General features: G+C 45.8%; 2 protein-coding genes across 3 annotated transcripts; one reads left to right on the top strand and one right to left on the bottom strand.

The window, feature by feature from the left end:
* Positions 1–922: 922 nt before the first annotated feature.
* On the bottom strand, positions 923–11,220 carry usp8 (ubiquitin specific peptidase 8). 2 transcript variants are annotated; one of them, XM_047042024.1, is made up of 19 exons: positions 11,139–11,220; positions 10,366–10,537; positions 10,074–10,218; positions 9,774–9,859; positions 9,537–9,678; positions 9,265–9,307; positions 8,989–9,160; positions 8,707–8,869; positions 8,397–8,538; positions 7,746–8,065; positions 6,962–7,393; positions 5,884–5,958; positions 5,277–5,566; positions 4,945–5,163; positions 4,613–4,823; positions 2,612–2,848; positions 2,347–2,489; positions 1,920–2,052; positions 923–1,795 (listed from the first exon to the last, which is right to left on the bottom strand). In XM_047042024.1, the coding sequence occupies exons 2-19, from the start codon at positions 10,467–10,469 to the stop codon at positions 1,637–1,639; spliced, it is 3,216 nt and encodes a 1,071-aa protein (XP_046897980.1). In that variant the 5' UTR covers positions 10,470–10,537; positions 11,139–11,220; the 3' UTR covers positions 923–1,636. The 2 variants fall into 2 exon arrangements, with proteins under 2 accessions (XP_046897980.1, XP_046897981.1); XM_047042025.1 differs by lacking the exon at positions 11,139–11,220 and adding an exon at positions 10,675–11,125.
* Positions 11,221–16,099: 4,879 nt separating this feature from the next.
* Positions 16,100–20,675, top strand: hdc (histidine decarboxylase). Its single transcript, XM_047042081.1, has 12 exons — positions 16,100–16,189; positions 16,282–16,454; positions 16,594–16,707; positions 16,832–16,954; positions 17,374–17,514; positions 17,727–17,870; positions 17,969–18,035; positions 18,212–18,374; positions 18,533–18,623; positions 18,716–18,814; positions 18,901–19,002; positions 19,522–20,675. Exons 1-12 carry the CDS (start codon positions 16,162–16,164, stop codon positions 20,365–20,367), a joined length of 2,091 nt encoding a protein of 696 aa, XP_046898037.1. The 5' UTR covers positions 16,100–16,161; the 3' UTR covers positions 20,368–20,675.
* The last annotated feature ends 327 nt before the right edge of the window (positions 20,676–21,002 follow it).

The raw sequence follows: 21,002 nt of genomic DNA, 5'->3' as shown, positions 1-21,002 counted from the left end.
GAGCCTTTTAATAAATGGTACATAATATTTATGTTTATGAGTTTGAGGTTAATACAAGTGCTATACATGAAAGAGAGCATTAACATAGAAATTAAATCAACATAAAAGAAAATAAACGCTGTATATACTGTATGCCAAAATGCCAATGCCATGCTAGACCAGGAAATATTATTCAGAGACATAAGAGGCTCATAGTGTCATGAGTATCATTTCTGCTTCCTCCGGTTAAGGAAGGTTAAACCATTTGGCTCATAAGGTCATTCATGACAACGGCACACAATCATATTAATGAACAAGCTCACTGCCTTGTACCCCTAACAGATTCACTGTAATATTTCTTCACCCCCCAAAAATTTGGTCAGGTCACGTACCAGTTACAAAACCGTATTTCCAGAGTATAAGACTCTCAGTAACCGAATTGCCAAAATTACCTTTGTCTTATGGTGTATACTCAATTACTGTGTTAATTAAGTATTGTGTTTGACAGCTGAAACTCATCACCAACTCACAAATTGATTTAGAGTTTAAGCTGGTTAACAAAGAACAGTTTTAATTATAGTTCTGTTCAGAATCGAAGTGACCGAGTACAAGTCACACATTAGTTTAGAAACCACTTTAAAATGTTGCATATCAAGGAAGCACATCAATTAGATTTCCAAAGAATGTTACGTTAGAACTATCTGACCAGCCTAATAAGGAGAGCCCATCTCTTAAATCCAAATTACATCAACAGAATGCCATAAAGTAGCCTGTGCAAAACACTAGAGGTCAGTGTTTATCTTTTATTTGATCAGATGACAGGAATTTTGCTATGAATAACATTTCTCAAATCCAATGGTTAGTCATGACTCGACCCCAAAATTTAAGGAAAAAATGAAAGAATTTGGTCACTTTATAAATAAACAGGCATCCTCTTCATCTGCAGTTTGTACATGTTTAATGTGCAAGGTCAGCAGTCGCTATGTACATCTGACAACAATCTCTGCCAACGATTCAATATGGTCTATTCACACGCAAAAGCGATGTCTGTTAAACAAGGATGCCGTCAAAATTGACAGAGTTTGAGACAGAACCGTGAGACAGTATTTAACGTGGATCTCAGCTCTACGACAACTTTGATGGCGGTGAAGTTTGGGTTCTAGTCTTGGTATGCATCTTATTCTGTAGTATTAGTCTGGCAGCAGTGTGTATGTGTGTGTTAAAGGTACTTTTCTCTACTGTCAGTAATTTAAATAGACACGTTTTAACAGCTATGGAATCATCTAGTTTCAGACTGTGTCTACATCTCTGTCTCTCCCCAACTGTCTGTTTGTCAGTCCCTCTCTCCGTCCGTCCCTCCCTCTGTCTGTCTCTCTCTCTCTCTCAGAGGCATGCTGGAATACACATCCCAGCACATGTCTAACTCTCACACACTCTTTTCACGCGAGCTCACACACCCACACTCTCACAAACACAACAACGCACACTCACTCTTGCACACGCACTCACACACGCACACTTTCGTCCTCTCTGCAAGTCTGCAAGTCTTCTCACCGGGTCCTATGTCAGAGCTGTAAGCAGAAAGCAGCTTGTTGCTCAGAGCAGCGCTGGCTCAGTAAGTCGAGTCTTCTGGGGTGCCCATGTCCCCCCTGGTGCTTCACAGAGTAGAGAAGAACAAGATGTAGGCAGCGGAGGACTTCACAGAAGAGGTGGAGATGTCAGACACCTCATGGTCATCAAATTTGTACCAGCGCTGTTTCTGGGCATTCTTACAGTAGGCGGTGTAGTGACCTCCGTCAAGACCCCCATAGTGGTTCTGTCAGCAAGAGAGGGAAACCGCAGGTTAACTCTCTTAGCTAGGGGTCACCCATCTAGCGCGTCCCAGGTTCAGCTGGACTCAATCAAGAATCAAGAGAAGAAGAAGGTTTAGGGGTACTCACAGACACTCCAAACAGGTTGTATCTCTTGAGGTTCTGCTTGGGTCCAATGACATATTGGGCCAGGTCCAGACTCTCCTGAGGGAAGTCCACGCTGGTCTGCAGCTTCTGTTTCCACCGTCCCTCGTAGGAGAAGCTACCATACCACGACAGCTCAGGGTCAACGTCAGTGACAAAATAGAAGGAGCCGACAAGCATTGAGGAACGTGTCATCCGATGTGTCGTGTTTCTAAGCGTCTTTCACTACCCTATTGAGCGGTGCATGTTTACCAAGAGGCCGGACGGTTAATGCCTTAGCTAGTTGTGCAAATCTCAGTACATTCTGGTAACGTATGAATCATCTCTCAAAGATACTTTTAGTACTTTGGTATCAGTGTGATAACATTGAGTTTTTTCCCGCCCTGGAATCTGGTCTGGTGTGTTTACAAACCGTTTTAAGTGCACCAGCAGAATGGGAGGAACCTTCCAGATCTCCAGTTTCTTGGTCGAGTCTCGGTGGGCTTTGCAATGTCTGCAGAACACCTTGTTGTTGTCAGTCAGCCTCTCCTCCTTGGAGAACAGCTTCAGGCAGTCCTGGAGCGCAACAAAAGGCTTACTCGCACACTAAACAAACCGTTCCGTCTTCAACACAACCATCAACAGTCGTTACACGGCAGTGCCTGTGTGAGTGTGTGTTTACATGCCCTCTGACTCACCTGTAGGGAGCATTTGTTGGTGGAGGCAAGGGGCAGCGACAGGTACATGAAGGTCTCGAAGGTGCGTGACTTGCGGTGGCAGGTGAGACACTGCACGGTGGACTTGAACTGTCCCTGGAACAGCGCCACGATGATGGACTCATTGAGTAGCTTGTGCTTGCTCCATGCCAGGTCTGCTGCGCGCTGGTCATCCAGGTGGTCGTTTTCCTCCTCCTTGTACCGCTTCCGGTTGTCTGCCTGACGCGTGCAAGGAGAACATTTCAACGTTAGCTTAACATGCTAATGTTAACTTTGCATGCTAACGTTGCTACGGAGGCTAAGTTAGAGCATTCAAGACTTGCTTCTCTTGAGTGCTTTCCTGATTCAGTTTGATGTTTTGACACATTTATGAGGAAGGTAATGGCCAAGAGTAACACAAAATGCAGAGTTGGGCTTCCACAGCTGTAAGAAGGCACCGTAAAATACTGAGTGTTTCTACAGCTCTGTTGTCACACCCCATGTATAGTATGGAATGTTTTCTTTAACTTTTACCGGGAGGGTAAATAAAGAACATGTTTACAGTGTATGTACAGTAACGTCCTGTGTGTGGTGGGGGTGGGGGTGGAGTCAGGTGACGTGTCAGCCCTTCACTAATTAATATCTCATTAATTAGTCTTGACCATGAGACATGATGGACGAGGCAAGGCTGGACACATCGGGCACATCAGCCCACAGGTAATGTTATGAGATGGAAAGCACATGTGGAAAATGCACACAGACAAAGGTCCGCTTCTAACCCAGGTACGCTTCTAACCCAGGTCCGCTTCTAACCCAGGTCCGATTCTAACCCGGGTCCGCTTCTAACCCAGGTCCGCTTCTAACCCAGGTCCGCTTCTAACCCAGGTCCGCTTCTAACCTAAGTCCGCTTCTAACCCAGGTATGCTTCTAACCCAGGTCCACTTCTATCCCAGGTACGCTTCTAACCCAGGTACGCTTCTAACCCAGGTACGCTTCTAACCCAGGTACGCTTCTAACCCATGAGCCTCGTTCCTCATCTCTTCCATGTTTTAGGTGCTTAGTTGGAGAGGTGAGCTCCAGACTTTTCATATTGGTGCTCATGGAGGAAAGAGGAGCCTGGACTGAGATGATACAGGGTAACTAATACTGGCTTCATAATGATGTTCAAGTCCATCTCAGAAAAAAACTAAACTACATCTGAAATTATGTTTTTTTTCAGCCCTAAACTATCACATGAACCCATGTGGAGCATGAGGTCGCTACAGGACGGATCAGTACAGGCGATGAGGTGTGTTCTGGGTCCACATGCAAAAGGGACCCGACAGGAGAATCAAAGTGGACAGCATATACACCACACGCTCTCACAAGATCACCCTCACTCGATCACACATGGTGCTTCAGGAAGACAAGCACAAAGGTTTACTTACTCTCTAATATTGCCATCAAAATGAAACCCAATAAAAAAAAAGAAGAAATCAAAAATAAATGTTGTAAATTGAAGCCAAAATATGTACATCTTAGTGGTGCTTTTCCCAGACATAGATCAGTTCCAGTTTAAGTCTATATTGAAGATGTGTCAGTCTAGCTCCTATCTACAGTAGGATCTGTCTGCCATCTACAGTAGAGTCTGTCTGCCATCTACAGTAGGATCTGTCTGCCATCTACTGTAGGGTCTGTCTGCCATCTACAGTAGGATCTGTCTGCCATCTACTGTAGGGTCTGTCTGCCATCTACAGTAGGATCTGTCTGCCATCTGCAGTAGGGTCTGTCTGCAATCTACAGTAGGATCTGTCTGCCATCTACAGTAGGGTCTGGCTCCTCTACATCTGGGATGAGCAACCCACAAGGTCTTTTTTCCATTCACGACTTCAGACTCTATTTTAGGCATGTCCTACAATAGCATAGTTGTCCTAAGACTGTTGACAAATAAATGTACATGCGGTACAACAAAACAAGATATAAACATGTTACCAACCCCCCGGAGTGTCCGCGAGGCGTCCCTACCTTGTTGAGGTCCTCGTGCAGGCCGTCCATGAGAAACAGCAGCAGCTCCTGGGAGTCCTGCTGCTCGTAACCAGAGAACTGATCGTTGATCTTCCCAATGGTGATCTTAAAGTCCCGTGGGCTGATGCACTTGTACTGGCCTGACCACAGGGCCTTCATGATGACCCCAAACTCCTCCGCCACCTCCCCCTTATGGCCCAGAATGTTGGCCCTACACAAACACACACACACACACAGGGGGGACTGGGTCAGACCACCACCACCACAGACATAACAACGCAATTTCTCAGCGTAACTCTAGTTAAGGAGTGGCTCCCGACAGGAGTCCTGACCTGTTTATGTCCTGCTGGTAGTAGTTGTTGTTGAAGTACTCAGCCATGGCAGGGGTGTTGCACAGACACTGCAGGATGGAGTTCATGTAGCACGTGTTACCTAGGTTACGCAGGCCGGTCAGCAAAGCGCCCATGCCGCCGAACACGGGGTTCAAGTTGCGTATCTTGGCGGCCGACGGCCGAGTGATCTCCACCTTGGCGTAGACGTTAGTGGCAGGCCTGGGAAGGTCAGACGGAGGGCGTCACACGCAGCCGACAGCAGGTCTATGACGTCTACATCTACGCTCGGCTTAAAAGAGGCGGCGGGCATGGGCGTCCGTCCTACCACTTACTTGGTGTCTCTGTTGATGGCGGGTGTGGCTACAGTGGCGACGGCCTTCTTCTGGATGTCCTCTCTCAGGTCCTGGCTGATGTCAGGCGAGGAGTAGGAACGTTTCAGTTTGGACTGCTCGCGCTCACATTCCTGGCTGGGCTCCGGCTCGGCAGGGTGCGCCTGTTTCTGTTTGGCCATGGGCGGGGTGGAGGGCGGGGTCTGGGGGACGCTCACCTCAGGGGGGTACAGGTGGACCCTGTTGGTGGGAGAGTGGTAGTACCGGTACGTACCGGTCACGATGTCCAGGAACTGGCAGAGAGGAGAGCAGGATTAGATGATGTGGAATTGGGAGCTTCAGAAAGTCGTGAGTCTTTACTGTGATCGTGAGGTGAAGCTAGGTGAGGTTAACTACTTGCTCTTATGTTTCTTTCCATTGGCACTTGGTTGTTTATCACAATGTATGCTGATATGTTTGGCTTCCCGCAATGTTTATTGGGACTATCTCGTTGTTTATGATCATTGACCTATGCACTTTTTGTAAGGCTCTTTCTTGGAAGTCGCTTTGGATAAAAGCATCTGCTAAATTATTAAATGTAATGTAAATGTAATGTAAATGTCAGCTGCACCTTCATCCAGCCGTCAGGCAGGCCTGGGACACTCCTCCCCATCTCCTCACTTCTGGCTCTGGTCAGCGGCTCTCGCTGTGGGGCACACACACACAGTTTAGCACACGTCCCTCTACTCCACAACACACACACACACACACTTCGGGTCACATCCTTCTCTTCAGCAATACACACAACTTCTAGACACTGCTCGCGGGCTGGGAAGGCAAACAATAACATTGCAATGCAGGCGTCTTCAGCTCCTTCATGAGATTTGGAGGGCGGAACTTGCGGAGTATGGTTAAGCTCTATTGATGTCATCAGAGGGGAGGGAGACAAACATCCCAAGAGTCTATTGTGGGCCACATTTTTCAACATGCAATCTATATGTCTTAGCTTAGATGGGAATTGTCAAATAGACGGAAGCACTTTTAAAAAACATGCCGTGATCAACACCATTGGTAGAGTGTTGATATACCTTGGGTTTGTCATAGTCATCAGCAGTTCTATCTTTAAAAATCCTTGATTTTTGGGTCCCGCTCTTTAGTTCACTACTAGGCTTCTGGGGACCCTGAGGTTGAGGACAGAAGACAGCTGACATCATTTGGCTTTTAAGTGTTTGCTAATGGAGATCAAATGAATTGATGGACTGGGCATTAATAGATGGTCTGGATGTGGGATGAGATTCTCAGCATTTTAGATGTTCAATAGAGGAGCTGGGATTAAGTACACTGCTATCCTCACAGGCCTCATCAACCATGTGGGCATGAACGGACCTGACCGTGTAGGGGTCATGTGACGACCTCCTCCAATCACAGGTAGATGTTAAGCTGTTGGGAGACACCTATTACTCTGTGCTTCAGTCACATGTGTAATAATGACAGGTACAATATGAGGAGAATCTGCATGGCTAAAACCAATCCCTCACCCCTTCTGAAACTGATTTCGAGCAGATGTCAATAAATGTCATTAACATTTCTATAAACTTCTACTAATCCTATCCAGTCCGTGTAGTTCCACCAGGAATAAATTAGTGTTTAGAACCAAGTACCAAACTTGAGTATAGTGGTGTTGAATGTCTGGAAGCAGAGACACTGACCTTAATCTCAGTGATGATGCGGTTGGGAGCAGGAGAGTCCAGAGATGCACTCTTGGTGGGTGTGTCTGAGTTTGACTCCTTCCCTCTCTTCTCCCCGCCCCTACCCTCCTTCGACTCCTCCTCCTCCTCTGCTTTCTGCCTCTCCAGTTTCTTCCTCTCCTGGTACTTTCTCTCCTCTTCTTCCTTCCTATGTCTCTCGCCCTCCGCTCTCTCCTGCCTTTCTTTCTCCCCGCTCAGTTTCTCCTGGTGATCACCGTCCCTTCCCTCCTCCTCCGGACAACGGTCCTGGTCGTCGGACGGAGTGACGCCGGAGCCGAAGTGTGGTTTGACCGAGCGGTCGGGGACTGAGGGGCCGTTTTGAGACGGCAGACCGTCCTGGCTGGGTTTGGAGATGTCAGACACCCGCACGGAGGGCTTCTTGGTGCGATCAATCTGCGAACGAGGACACCAATGGGACGTCAGTGGGAAAAGCGACTGAAGGACTCAAGTGTGTTCCTAGTTCTAACCTCTCTCAGGATGAACTAGATCAGGGATGTAAAATCCTGGTCCTCCGGGGCCACTGTCCTGTAAATTGTAGATGTTTCCCTGCTCCAACACACCTGATTCAAATGAATGGATCGTAATCAAGCTCAGCAGAAGCCTGAATCATTCATTTGAATCAGGTGCGCTGGATCAGGGAAACGTCTAAAACGTACAGGACAGCGGACCAGGATTTGACACCCCTGAACTAGCTGAACTGTGACAGTTGGATAAACAGACAGACAGGTGAAACAGAGCACGTTACCTGGGGAATGGGTTTGACAGCGGCAGCAGGCAGGCCGGTGGTGCTGCCTGACCCTCGGTTTGGGCCCTTCTTGGTGAGGTCTACTCCAGAGAGTGAGGATGCTGTGACAGGATAATCTGTGGCGTCCGGCAGGCTCTCTGTCCTTGTGGATGGGGGCTCAGGGTGGAACTGCTCTACTGAGGGGGCTCCATTTACCTGGAGGGGGACCTGGGGCTGGACCTGGGGCTGGGGCTGGACCTGGGGCTGGACCTGGGGCTCTGGCTCTGGGGGAGGGGGCGTTGGAGGCTTGGGCTCCTCCAGGGATGGATAGCTGAAGTTCACTGGTGTCAACACACACATAATACAACATGACGTACAGTGCTGCTCAATTGTTTTGTAACACTTTAGACTTTAGGTGCTTCCAATTAGAATTAGTTTATAGATAAGGTAAAAGTTAGGAAGTCTTATTAACACAGTGTAAATACGCATCTTAGAAGGGCCTTATTAACCATGAACTAACGCTTATATTACGATAACCCTGACCCTTACTAATATCGTTAACATTATTACCTATTAACTAACGCTCATTACTAGCACCTGCATCTTAAGTGACATCAATCGTTTCTCCTTTCCAAGAAAAGCGAGCAGTTTAGTTGTGATGGGGCTACTCACGTTGGGGGAGGTTGTTGACCGTGACTTGTCTCGGGGCTTTGACCTTGGAGTTGGTTGTGTACATAGGGTAGAAAAGCAGCCAGTTCTCATAGCCTCCCTCCAGTACCATGGGCTCACTACGCAGAATGGTGGTGCTGTCCCACTGTGGAGACCACACACACACACACACACACACACACACACACACACACACACACACACACACACACACACACACACACACACACACACACACACACTGTACCTCAGAGAAAAACACAACACTAGGGACAATCTCCCCTCCACAGTCTTCCTCACACACGCACGTTACCTTGTAGAGGGCATCTTTGAGGCTTTGCAGTGTGGTGCCAAGCTTGAGATCGCTGACAGAGTTGAACCAGTCCAGCAGGACAATGTAGTCCACAAAGCCCCTGCGTCTCCACAGGTCTCTGGAAGCTTCTGGAAGCTTTGATTCAATCTGGTTCACAGTGATTCTGGGGGGACAGACACAGAAGTTGATTTCCTACAACATGGCAGCACCCAGGCAATCCTCCATCCATGAAGCTGTACCAAGAGTGGGACTTCATCCATCCTCATCCCTTCCTTCCCCTACCCTGGGCGGATGGCTTCCTCTGGCACGTTGATACAAGTCTGGGTGGGGACCTGAATGCGAGACTCCTCAAAGTCCTTGCAGTTGCGGGCGTCCATGACAATAAGAGACATGGTCTGATCCTTCATCATGTGGAACAGCTTGTCAGGGGTGATCCCTCCTGCAGGCACGGCAGCTACGTGAGAGGGAGATACACGGTCAAAAGGGTTCGCAAGGGAGAGAAAGAACTACTCCACTGGAACTAACAAGCATTTGATCAAGTTTCAATGTTCTCTGTACCTTTTGATGGAACATTTTTCAACTTGTTCTGTTCTCCTTTCACCTAAGACACAACGTACACGATACATCATTTAAACTACACTTTGAGAACACTTCCAGGTCTGAAAGAATAAGTCAACCCGTGTCTTAATAATTAACACGGTCCACAGGAGAAAAATGCTTCACTTGGTTTGTATTTTGAATTGACCTCATATCTACGTCATACATAATTAAAAATTGCAGCAACAACGTTAATGGGGGAGTTTAATAGGACTGTTATCTTTGATGCCTACCTTCTTGTAGTCCTTCTTCATGTCTGTCAGGCCTTTGGGAGAGGCCTGCCCTCCATCTTTCTTTGTCCTCTCCTCTCTCCTTTTCTTTTCTTCTTGCCTTTCATCCTCCTCCAGCTTTTTGCGAACCTCCACTTCCTCATACCTGTTCATAGGTACATGGATAAGAGACAGACCATAAACACTAATGGACTGTTAAGTCTCTACAGAGGATAAGGGGTTTGGATTTGAGCCACTCACCTGAGTTTAAGGCTTCCAGACAGCTTCTCAGCTTCTTCTATGGCTTTCTTAAAGCTGGTGGGCCCTAGCATAGACAGGAAAAACTCCTGTGGACATAATGAGGGGTCAAGGAATGTAACAGATTATTATTTATTTTTTACTTTAACACTAACCTCCACCACTACATTAATGAAATCACAATACAATGGCCTGAATTTATATTCAATTTGTATTTGGTCTGGTTGAATAAACTGGATAATTTAGTTTGGTTCTCTGAAGTTAACATTACATAATGTTCACAAACTGTATGAACAGTCTTACCTGATGTTGCTTGAAATCGGGTCTTTTCTTGATGATATCATGAACTGTCAGGTACTTCATATAAAGCACATATGCTTTCTCTTCATCTCCATCAAGGCGACACTCTTCTGCCGTCTGGTATATCTTGCCAGCGCTCTGGACATAGCTGCAGGACAGCAAACACACAACAAATATCATTGTTATATCCACGACACTGTCTAGATTTCCGTCACTATTTCTATATGTGTTAAGCTGTTGTATGAGTCACTTTCAGCTATGACAAACAATTATATGGCTTATAAGAAAAACAAACCTTCTGGTGCTGAATTTCTCGGGTTTGAGTTGAGCCTTCTTGTTGAGCTCTCCTAAAGATGTTGACAGGTACAACTCCTTAACCCCCGCGGACACCGCAGGCATCTTGTCGGGTATTTAAATTAACGCTCACGGGTAGCACTACGTAATGTACACATGCCCCGTGTGAGTATCTGGGAAAGCAGAAAGATCAATTAAAACGTTGCTAGTTACATTAGCTGGCAACTCTACAGCAACCCATTCGGCCTTTGAACAACCTAAAAACAGTCCAATATATTTTTATTAACTCGCCAGAGATAATTATACTTACCTATTTAAAACGTCATCATTTAACGATATCGATTGACATACGATACAGATAACCTAGCTGGCTAGCAGCAGCACGTCCAACATCAAGCAAACTGTAGCTTAACTAGTTATACAACCAGGATATATCAGCCACCAGAAGCGATCTAGTAAGTGTAGGACCGCAGCGTTGTTAACACAGCACTAGCTAGCTAGTTAACTAGGTGGCTACTAGTGTAACGCAATTTAGCTTGCTAGCACAAGCACTGCTAGCTATGCTCACGCTTGTTAGCTAGCTAGGTAGTCTACGTTAACGTAAGCTAGCCGACCACAACTCCAGCACAACGATCTGTTTGCCACCACCAACAATCATATACGAACTACATAAAATTGATTGTTAACTAAAAGTATAATAATTTGTGCTGAACTGTGAATCTACCAAAAACCGATGACAAAAGTGCTTGATTTAATGTTAGAAATTAGACCTACCACGAACAAAACAGTTGTTTTGTTTTTTTGACAGCTGATTCTCGATTCCCGGAAGAAGTCCAGGGGGCGTATTCGTTCGGAGCTTTACAACGCAGACACAGTGTACGGTGGATTTGCATCAAAAGGTGCGCCGCGTAGGCGGGGATTCCTATTTTGAAATATTTCATTAAGTTTAGTAAAATAACGAACATGTTTCCCCTTGATACCAGAGCAGGCTTTGGTCGGGACTGTTTTTTTTTATCAAAAGATTGTTGAACCAGAAAATCAACGGCTTTATAATGATGGCCTATCTTAATGTGTTACACTATTTAGTTCACTACTTAACATGATACGAGACCAACACAATACTCAATGCTTAATAGCCCACAAAGTAGATGATTATTTCACCCTCAATATGCTGTCACTGTGAGAGAGTCCGGAAAGTGTCACCGTCCTCATTGTAAACATGATCTAGACGGCTGTTTTAAATTTTGTGAGAATGTGCTGTGGTTTTGATGTTAGCCTAACCAGGAGCCTGTTCTGGCTCCGTTCCTCAGTGACGATGAGTTCAGCCAAATGTTCTGTTGTCATTTTGTTTAGGGTTTGATACCCAGGTCTCTACTGAAGTGGGGAGGAGGCTGGTCGCATGTTTTGACCACCAGGACAATGATACGGTGTGATACATTTCGGATAACCAAAACTTGAAGCATAGGCCTACATTGTGAAAAACTAAATAAGTCCAAAAGGGAAGAACCATTAGAGCTTGTAGTTAAACAAGATACAATTAAACAACATGAACCTTGAAAAGTGCTAAGGTCTACCTGTGGAAAAAAGCAAGCAACAAAATTATATTACACAGCAAGTACAATAGTTTTAAGTCAGCTATAATTAACCAACAAGAGCAACAAGTCTCTCAGTAAGAGTCATTGTGATCCTGGAGGACACATCAGGTCCAGCCAACATTTCTTAGTGCCGTTGTACTCCGGAAACAAGTGCAACTTGAGCCTTTTTTTTGAAGGTGGGGAGACAGTCAGTGTCCCTGATGGAGGTGGGGAGTTGATTCCACCACTGGGGGGCCAGACAGGAGAAGAGCTTGTGTTGGTACTGGGCGCTCTTGAGCGGTGGGACCACCAGACGGTTGTCAGAAGAAGACCGTAGGTAGCGGGTGGGGGTGTAATGCTGGAGCATAGACTTGATGTTGTCGGGCGCTGTCCCGTTCACCGCTCGGAAGGTCAGTACCAGGGTCTTGAATCTGATACGGGCCATGATTGAAAGCCAGTGGAGGGAGATAAGGAGCAGGGTAACATGGGAGCGTCTGGGTAGGTTGAAGAGCGGACAGGCCGACGTATTCTGAATCCTCTGGAGAGGGCGGGTTGCGCATGCTGGGAGACCGGCGAGCAGCGAGCGCTTGGACTAGATGCGGGGTGGAATGCTCAGACAGGTATCTCCTGATCTTCCGGATGTTGTAGAGGGTGAATCTACACAACTGGGAGACCGCAGCAATGTGGGCTGGGAGGGAGAGCTTGTCATCCATGATGAGGAGTTCTGTTTTGGCGAGGTTCAGCTGGAGGTGGTGCTTGGTCATCCAAGCAGAGATGTCTGTGAGGCAGGCCTCGATCCTAGCTTGTCAGTTAGTATGCTGAGGCATTTAAAGTGAGTATTCATGAATGACGGCACTGGGAGCCAAAATGAATGACGGACTTTGATGTCTTCGTCCCCCCCATCTCTCTGCCCTCCATTAGTAATCAATCATTCAATCATTACTTCTCTCTGACGCTTCCTCCCCCAATCCTATCCACTAAGCCTGCTTCTGCTTTCATCATCCACACACACACTTTCTACGAGCACAATGGTCACATTGATATAGTGTAATCTACAACCCCGTCATCAACCACAAGAACAACGCTATTCTGATGTTGATTTTATTAAATAATATTTTCTACTTTTATACATGTTATATGTTGTATATTTTAACATTGACTTTCCCTCCTGGCACCAGCTTATCCTATTGTTTACGTTAGGCATCCACAAGCTCTGTTGTGTTCTGTTGTTGGGGCATGAGGCAAATGTCAATGATAAGGACATGCTTATCAAAACTGCAGCTTACGTTTCCTTCTGCAAGAACACACTGGACATTGCCTTGGGTACAAGCAAGAAGAGACTGACAGCTCCTCCATTTGTTTACTCACAGAACCAGATTATCACCGACCTAGGGCACTGACAGTGACAATCCACTCCACTCCCAAACAAATCCAATCCTATCTGCTTCACCCTAGTTTATCAGTGGGGCTGGTGCTTAGAGGGCCTGTCACACAGCACGCATGTCATCGGTCAACACTACCAAGTGAACAGTAATGACGCAACTCAACTGCGGATGCTAATATGATCATAATGTACATACATGCTTCTCTTAAGTGCGATGGTACAACGTGGTTTCAGTTTGCTGAGGATCTTCGTGTCATAGGTTTCCACTTGTCATCTGTGTATACCAGCAGGTAGACAGACGTCGATCAGAGTGGGAAGCTTGCAGGTGGCGGTCCTTATATTACAGCTTCAAACGGCAGCCAGACTGGCTATCACTCGCCAACTCCACCCACACAGACACTTCGCCTCTCTATGTTGTTTGTATTATAACAATCATACAACTCAAACATCACAGGTCTGAGAGTCAACACTGTCACAGAGGCTGGAAAGTGATAGGACTGAGCGGTCAGCCACTTCTACGTCACTGCTTTGTGCCTAAAATACACTCTTATGAGAGAGTAAATTGTTTATGCAAGAGGTAGTGATGAAGCACACCGTAGGCTGGGCTGGGACTATAAGGGATTTGTGGTGGAAATCTGAGAATCAACAAAGACAAATGTCTTTGTGTAAGTATTTATTGTATAAGTATTATTGAAATAATCTTTTTGCAGAAAGAGATTCAGAGGACACAGAGCACCTTACTAGTCTGTGAAGCTCAGAATAAATATCTCACTCTAGGAAAGGCCTTTTATACTAAGATGGTGAGTTCCGCAACAACGGACACACAACAGGACACAACAATATTGTTAATATTATCAGCACACAAAGATACAGCCTAGACAAGTTACAGCCTAGTCAGCGGCTAACAAGACACTCATAGTACAAAAGGTTCCAGCAGTCTCAGAAAACTAACCGTAAGAATATAAATTGGTAGGATTAGTTTGATTAATATAACAATTTCCGTGACAGATAGCAGGGGGAAAATTAGTTGATTGCAGTTTTTATTCTTGTGAAACACGATTCTTTTATGGTCCAGTCTGGCTGGGGGACTAAATACAGTATATTCTGTATTGGTCAAATCAAAAGGGACTGACTGAACAGGCTCCAGATGAAAGCTGTAGTCTGCAACCACTCCCTTAAGGGCTTTCTGCATCATCAAAGCATGATGTCACTTACCGTACGCATCCATTCTTCAGGATGTTTAGTTTGGGTTTTCAAAGAACATTTCCATTGTATGTTATTTTTCACATTTTGACCCAAAATAAAAAATGTACACTTTTTTTTTCTAGTGAAACTTCTGCTAACCCATGAGTCAGAATATTCACCTGGGTAATTTTTGTGTGATGTGACAAACTGTGAACGTTTCCCTCTATGTGTTGTCCAAACGGTGGTTCATTAGTGAGAAGGTGACTACGGGCGGTAGACCTGACAAATCCTTCCAGTCAGACTGGTATTTTTTCTATTGATAATAGCCTGGCGTGTCTGTTATTTTAGTGACATACTTCTTTTTACAGTCATTGGTTACATACATCGTTGCATCGAACTATATTGAAGTACAAAACGTATCATATGAGTGGCTGCTCGTAATCAGAAGAGATGACAACTGATATACTCCTTAATCTTGCTTTTATCCGCTTTCCTGCTTTATATCTGCTTTTTGGCGCTGTATCTGGTTTCCTGCTCAATATCTGTAAGTTTCCTTGCCATTTCTCTTTAATATATTATCAAATTACTGTCACATGACCACCTGCACACTCTACTGCACAATATTGTACAGCGCTTCATAGTCACACTACAAAAAAGCCTACAGAAAAGTAGCTTTTAACAATGTTTTGAGAATATTACTTAAAATATCTAGATGGTATGAGTGCAAGGGAAATGTTTGCTACAGCAGGAGTCAACCCTTCCAAGCTGGTTTAAGAAAGTTGATGTATAAGTTTAATTGCTTGCATTGCAAAAGACAGCTTAAAAACTTTTTACCAAAGCATTTGACTAATTTGATCTCAGATGGGTTTTATTACTTTTATTACATCTATTATTTTTATCATGTTTTTGTCTGCACTATTCTCCATGTATTGCACTTGCTTCTTGTTTTTGTTGATTTTATGTAAAGCACCTTGAACTACAATTCTTGTACGAAATGTGCTTTATAAATAAAGTCTTATTATTATTATTGCTTCCGATCCCAGATGTGTGGATATTGCTACTGTGGTCCCCTTGTAAGACTTTGACAGTTCTCCTTTTTGAAACCTTGATCCTTTATTGTGTTTTTAATTTATCCTGTGTGCTGTTTTTGTCTGGACCCTTAGTCAGTAATAAACAATACATTTAAATGAATTGAAGCCGGGTTTTTTCAGTACACATCTAAATGCTTGCTGTTGCAGTTTTGTGATTAATGTCAAAGTTCAAAATATTATTCATCACTTGGATACGGAACAGCGTTGTCATTGTCAGGTGTTCCATACAGGAAAGGTTTCATGTTTCATGTCAAACAATATTTTAGTTGTATTAGTGCCACGATATATGGCTGTGTTGCTGTGATTATAACAATACTACCCCCCTGGCAGCTGCAAATATTCTCAGGGACGTACTTCGAGGGTTCAGTTTGAGATTATTTGCTTTGTATTGAAACAAATACATAGCTCTGTTCCATTGATAGAACGTCATTCACTGTGAGGGCGTGATCTGCATCCCTCCACTTATATAGCTCTGGGATCTCCTCAGAGACCACACAGCTGCCCAACTATTACTCAGTACAAGGTCAGTGTACTTCAGAGCTCAGAACCTTCGAATTTTAAGGATGCAAGCTGAGGACTATAATCGCCGAGGTAATACGCGTATGAGGTGAAGTTTCTTTTCATTTTCTCGTTGTTTCTTATTCTGAAGGTTTGGCGTGTTTGTTTGTTCCGTTGGTCCACAGCTAAGGAGCTTGTAGACTACATCACAGAGTACCTTAGCTCCATCCGAGAGAGAAGGGTGACTCCTGATGTCAGTCCTGGATACATGAGGGAGCTGATCCCAGAGAGCCCTCCCTCAGAGCCAGAAGACTGGGACAGCATCTTCCGCGACATAGAGAGAGTGATCATGCCTGGGGTGAGTGTCGCCTTCTTGATCAACCACAAACAGGAAAATTAGACACAGTAACAGTATTGCTGAGTATTTCATACAGTTACGTATTGCCTTGATGGTTAGCAGTATGTGCTAAGAGGATGGTGGGTTGTTTTTACACCAGGTGGTTCACTGGCAAAGCCCTCACATGCATGCCTACTATCCCAGCCTGACATCCTGGCCATCCATGCTGGGAGACATGCTGGCAGATGCCATCAACTGTATTGGATTCACCTGGGTAACAATCAGATTGTGACTCAAACTTTTATCGTTATCCTACTTAAAACTCAAATACTAAAAGAAATCTGTTATTTTGCCGAGGGCTTCGTCGGAGGTAGTTGTAATGTATGTTTGGCTGACAGGCTTCCAGCCCAGCTTGCACAGAGCTGGAGATGCATGTGATGGACTGGTTGTGTAAAGGTCTCGGACTGCCCTCCTTCTTCCTGCACCACAGCCCTCAGAGCACTGGCGGAGGGATCCTGCAGGTACAGAAGGCTGTGTCACCTGGCAGGCTGCATACAAATGTAACGCTGTCAATATTTGTAGATGACAGGATTTAATCCCTCTCTCTGTGTCTCTAACACGCCCTCTCTGTCTCTCTCTCCTCATCCTTTTCGCCAACTCTCTCTCTCTCTCTCTCTCTCTCTCTCTCTCTCTCTCTCTCTCTCTCTCTCTCTCTCTCTCTCTTTCTCTGTCTCTCTGTCTCTCTCTCTTTCTCTGTCTCTCTCTCTCTCTCTCTCTCTGTCTCTCTCTCTCTCTCTCTCTCTCTCTCTCTCTCTCTGTCTCTCTGTGTCTCTCTATGTCTCTCTGTCTCTCTCTCTCTGTCTCTCTCTCTCTGTGTCTCTCTATGTCTCTCTGTCTCTCTCTCTCTTTCTCTGTCTGTCTGTCTCTCTGTCTCTCTCAGAGCACAGTGAGTGAGAGCACCCTGGTGGCTCTACTGGCTGCCAGGAAGGACCGCATCCTTCAGCTGAAAAATACAGCTGAGGGCAAGGAGCTGGATGACTCAGTGCTCAACTCCAGACTGGTTGCCTATGCATCAGACCAGGTTAGACACACACACACACACACAGCAATTCAGAGTTATGGCTATTCCATCATATTATCTTATCTGACTTGCCTGAACTTGCCTGAATTGGCGTACAATTAATTTAATATAGAATTGCAGTGCAAGGCTCTTTCAAAAAAAGGGATGAAGATTTCAATCACAGCTATCAAAACAAAGCACCCACGTACGCACAATATTAAATCTCCCCTCAGGCCCACTCGTCGGTAGAGAAGGCAGGACTGATCACGCTGGTAAAGATGCGGTTCCTGCCCACAGACGAGCACTTCTCCCTGAGAGGAGACACTCTTAGACAGGCCATCCAGGAGGACAGGGAGAGGGGACTGATCCCTGTTATGGTAGGTGGTCCGTGTCCAGTAACAGACTGAGACTGTGCCAAATCTAGAGAGTCATGTCAAGGTTCCCCTTGTTTGACTCATCTATTTTCTTCTCACAGCTGTGTGCCACGTTGGGAACCACAGGGGTGTGTGCCTTTGACAACCTGTCAGAGCTAGGACCAGTGTGTAAGTCATCTCCCTGCATTGATCTAGAGTCATCCATCAACACTGCTAGCTTCTATGTGCCTTATACTAGGGTCTGTGTGCCTTATACTAGGGTCTGTGTGCCGTATACTAGGGTATGTGTGCTGTATACCAGCTCCCCTATGCTGTGTACTAGCTTCTGTGTGCTCTGTCCCTAGGTGCAGAGGAGGGGCTGTGGCTGCATGTGGATGCTGCGTACGCTGGCTCCGCCTACTTCTGTCCAGAGGCGCGCTGGTCTCTAGAAGGAATTGAGTACGCCCATTCCTTTGTCTTCAACCCCTCCAAATGGATGATGGTCCACTTTGACTGCACTGCCTTCTGGTGAGAGCTGAACCTCTGGCAGTATCACATAGACTGACACTGGGTTGATATTGTGCTATATCCATGATTGTGGTGGTTAGGTCCCTTTATTATATAGTGGGAGCTACAATATGTCAATGTAATGCACATGTAAAAATCTTAATTTTGCTGTGCCACAGGGTGAAGGACAAATACAAACTGCAGCAGACCTTCGCTGTTGACCCTGTCTACCTCAGACATGAGAACTCAAATGAGGCCACTGACTTTATGGTACATCCAGATGCCTTAAGCGATCTATCCATACTTCTGTTTGTTCATTGTTCCACCCATACAATTCACTTATTTTGTGTTTTATTTTTTAGCACTGGCAGATTCCCTTAAGCAGACGCTTCCGTTCTCTCAAGCTGTGGTTTGTGATGCGCTCTTTTGGACTGAAAAATCTACAGGCTCACATCAGACACGTGAGAAACAGCCTCTTCTGTTTGTGACAGGTTCAAAGGTCATAACTTGCAGTAGGATGCAACTCAGTATGTTCTTGTGACTTCAGGGGATCGAGATGGCAAAACTTCTTGAATCCTTGGTGAGAAGTGACCCTAATTTTGAAGTTCCTGCTGAACGGCACCTTGGCCTGGTGGTCTTCTGTCTGAAGGTTAGAAAACATCTCTGCCATTCTGAGCACACATGAAAACAATGGTAAAACAGGAAGAAGTCAGTTCCTTTACCTGTTAAGTCGCTCTGGAAAAGAGTGTCTGCTAAATGACTAAATGTTAACAGCTGCTTCTTCACATGAATCTATTGCACTACTTACTAGTTACATGATATGGCAAAGTACTATAATTGGTCAATCATTTTCTAGTCAAGTCCTATGTTACTTCTGCCACTGCGTTCCGAGGTAATTTTCGGAGACGTACGTTATCACACTACAACGAAGGACATCACACTAAAAAGGATCATAAGATAAAACGTTTAGCACTTTTTAACTCAGATTATCCCTCCCTCTCTCTCTTCCTCATGCATTTCTCTATCATATCACGCTAAGAGGATCATTAGATAAAACGTCTAGCACTTTTTAACTCAAAGATGTGATCCCTCTCTCTCTCTCTCCCTCTCTCTCTTTTTCTCTGTCTCTCTCTCATGCATTTCTCTCCTCTCTTGTCCCTCTCTCCAGGGTGGAAACTCTGTGACCCAGGAGCTGCTCAGGAGCCTGATACGGTCTGGGACCATGTACCTCATTCCAGCAGACCTCCACACCAAACGAATCATCCGCTTCACTGTGACATCACAGCACACCACTAAAGAAGACATTCTCAGGGACTGGGGCATCATCTCCAAAATGGCTGCCGACCTCCTGGCCGAAGAACAGCCTGTCAGGCTGAGTGAGGAGCTACCGACCAATCAGACAGAAGACCTACCGACTAGGGAGACAGAGAAGTCTTTCGACAGGGCGACAGGGGAGGAGTCAGAGAGACTCTGTGCCATGGATAATGGAGGAGTTGATCCTGGGCCAGAGCCAGGGGTTAGCCAGGGTCAGGTTGGCCTACAGATTAGCCCTGGCGAGTCCAGGCCGTCCGGATCCAGGAACAGGAAGGTCCATGTGGAGCTGTGGATAGACAAAGACCAGGCCGTGACCGTGCCCAGAAGGACGGCTCGGTCCCTCAGCTGCAGCAGTGAGCCTCTGTCCTGCACCATCATCGGACCGCTCTCTGGATGCAACAGCACCGGGGAGCCAGTCTTCCTCTCTCTGAAAGAGCCCAAACCGAAGCCCCAGTCTTCCAGCCCAGGAGGGGGCCACCTGTATAAGATCCCGGAGAAACCCCCAAGCATGTTAAGTAAGCAAGCCCTACCGAAGCTCACCAAGTTCTACAGCATTCCTAGTTTCTACCAGCTGTGGGTGCACTGTGGCAGGTACCAGCTGTGTTGCCCTCTGAAAGGTCCACAGACCGGGCTGAAGTGTTGGTCTTCTTCCTGCCAAAGCCTCAGCTGCTCAGCTGGCCTCTCCCCAGATCCTCTCTAGTCAGGGCTCCTCCTGCTCTCCCCAGATAATAATAATTATAATCATGACAAATTTTAGTTATATTGCACTCTATGTTCTTAAATTTTTTATTTAAAATATTAATATTTTATTTAATTTAAGTGCCGCAAAGCATATATTAATGCAAATTAAAAAGAATCAAAGTTTAATAAATAAAAGAAAAAGATCAAGGTCAATAAATAATTAAAAGCAAAACCTCTCTAGAAAATCCTCTCTAGTCAGGATACCCCCTCCTCCTGCTCTCTCCAGATCCTCTCTAGTCAGGCTCCCCCTCCTCCTGCTCTCTCCAGATCCTCTCTAGTCAGGCTCCCCCTCCTCCTGCTCTCTCCAGATCCTCTCTAGTCAGGCTCCCCCTCCTCCTGCTCTCTCCAGATCCTCTCTAGTCAGGCTCCTCCTCCTCCTGCTCTTTCCAGATCCTCTCTAGTCAGGCTCCTCCTCCTCCTGCTCTCTCCAGATCCTCTCCAGTCAGGCTCCTCCTCCTCCTGCTCTCTCCAGATCCTCTCTAGTCAGGCTCCTCCTCCTCCTGCTCTCTCCAGATCCTCTCTAGTCAGGCTCCTCCTCCTCCTGCTCTCTCCAGATCCTCTCTAGTCAGGATACCCCCTCCTGGAGAGCCCCTA

This window comes from Hypomesus transpacificus, chromosome 19 (assembly GCF_021917145.1).
Source record: "Hypomesus transpacificus isolate Combined female chromosome 19, fHypTra1, whole genome shotgun sequence".
NCBI classification, from domain to species: domain Eukaryota; kingdom Metazoa; phylum Chordata; class Actinopteri; order Osmeriformes; family Osmeridae; genus Hypomesus; species Hypomesus transpacificus.
The sequence above is the reverse complement of the archived record's forward strand: the minus strand, read 5'-3'. Positions and strand labels throughout refer to the sequence as shown.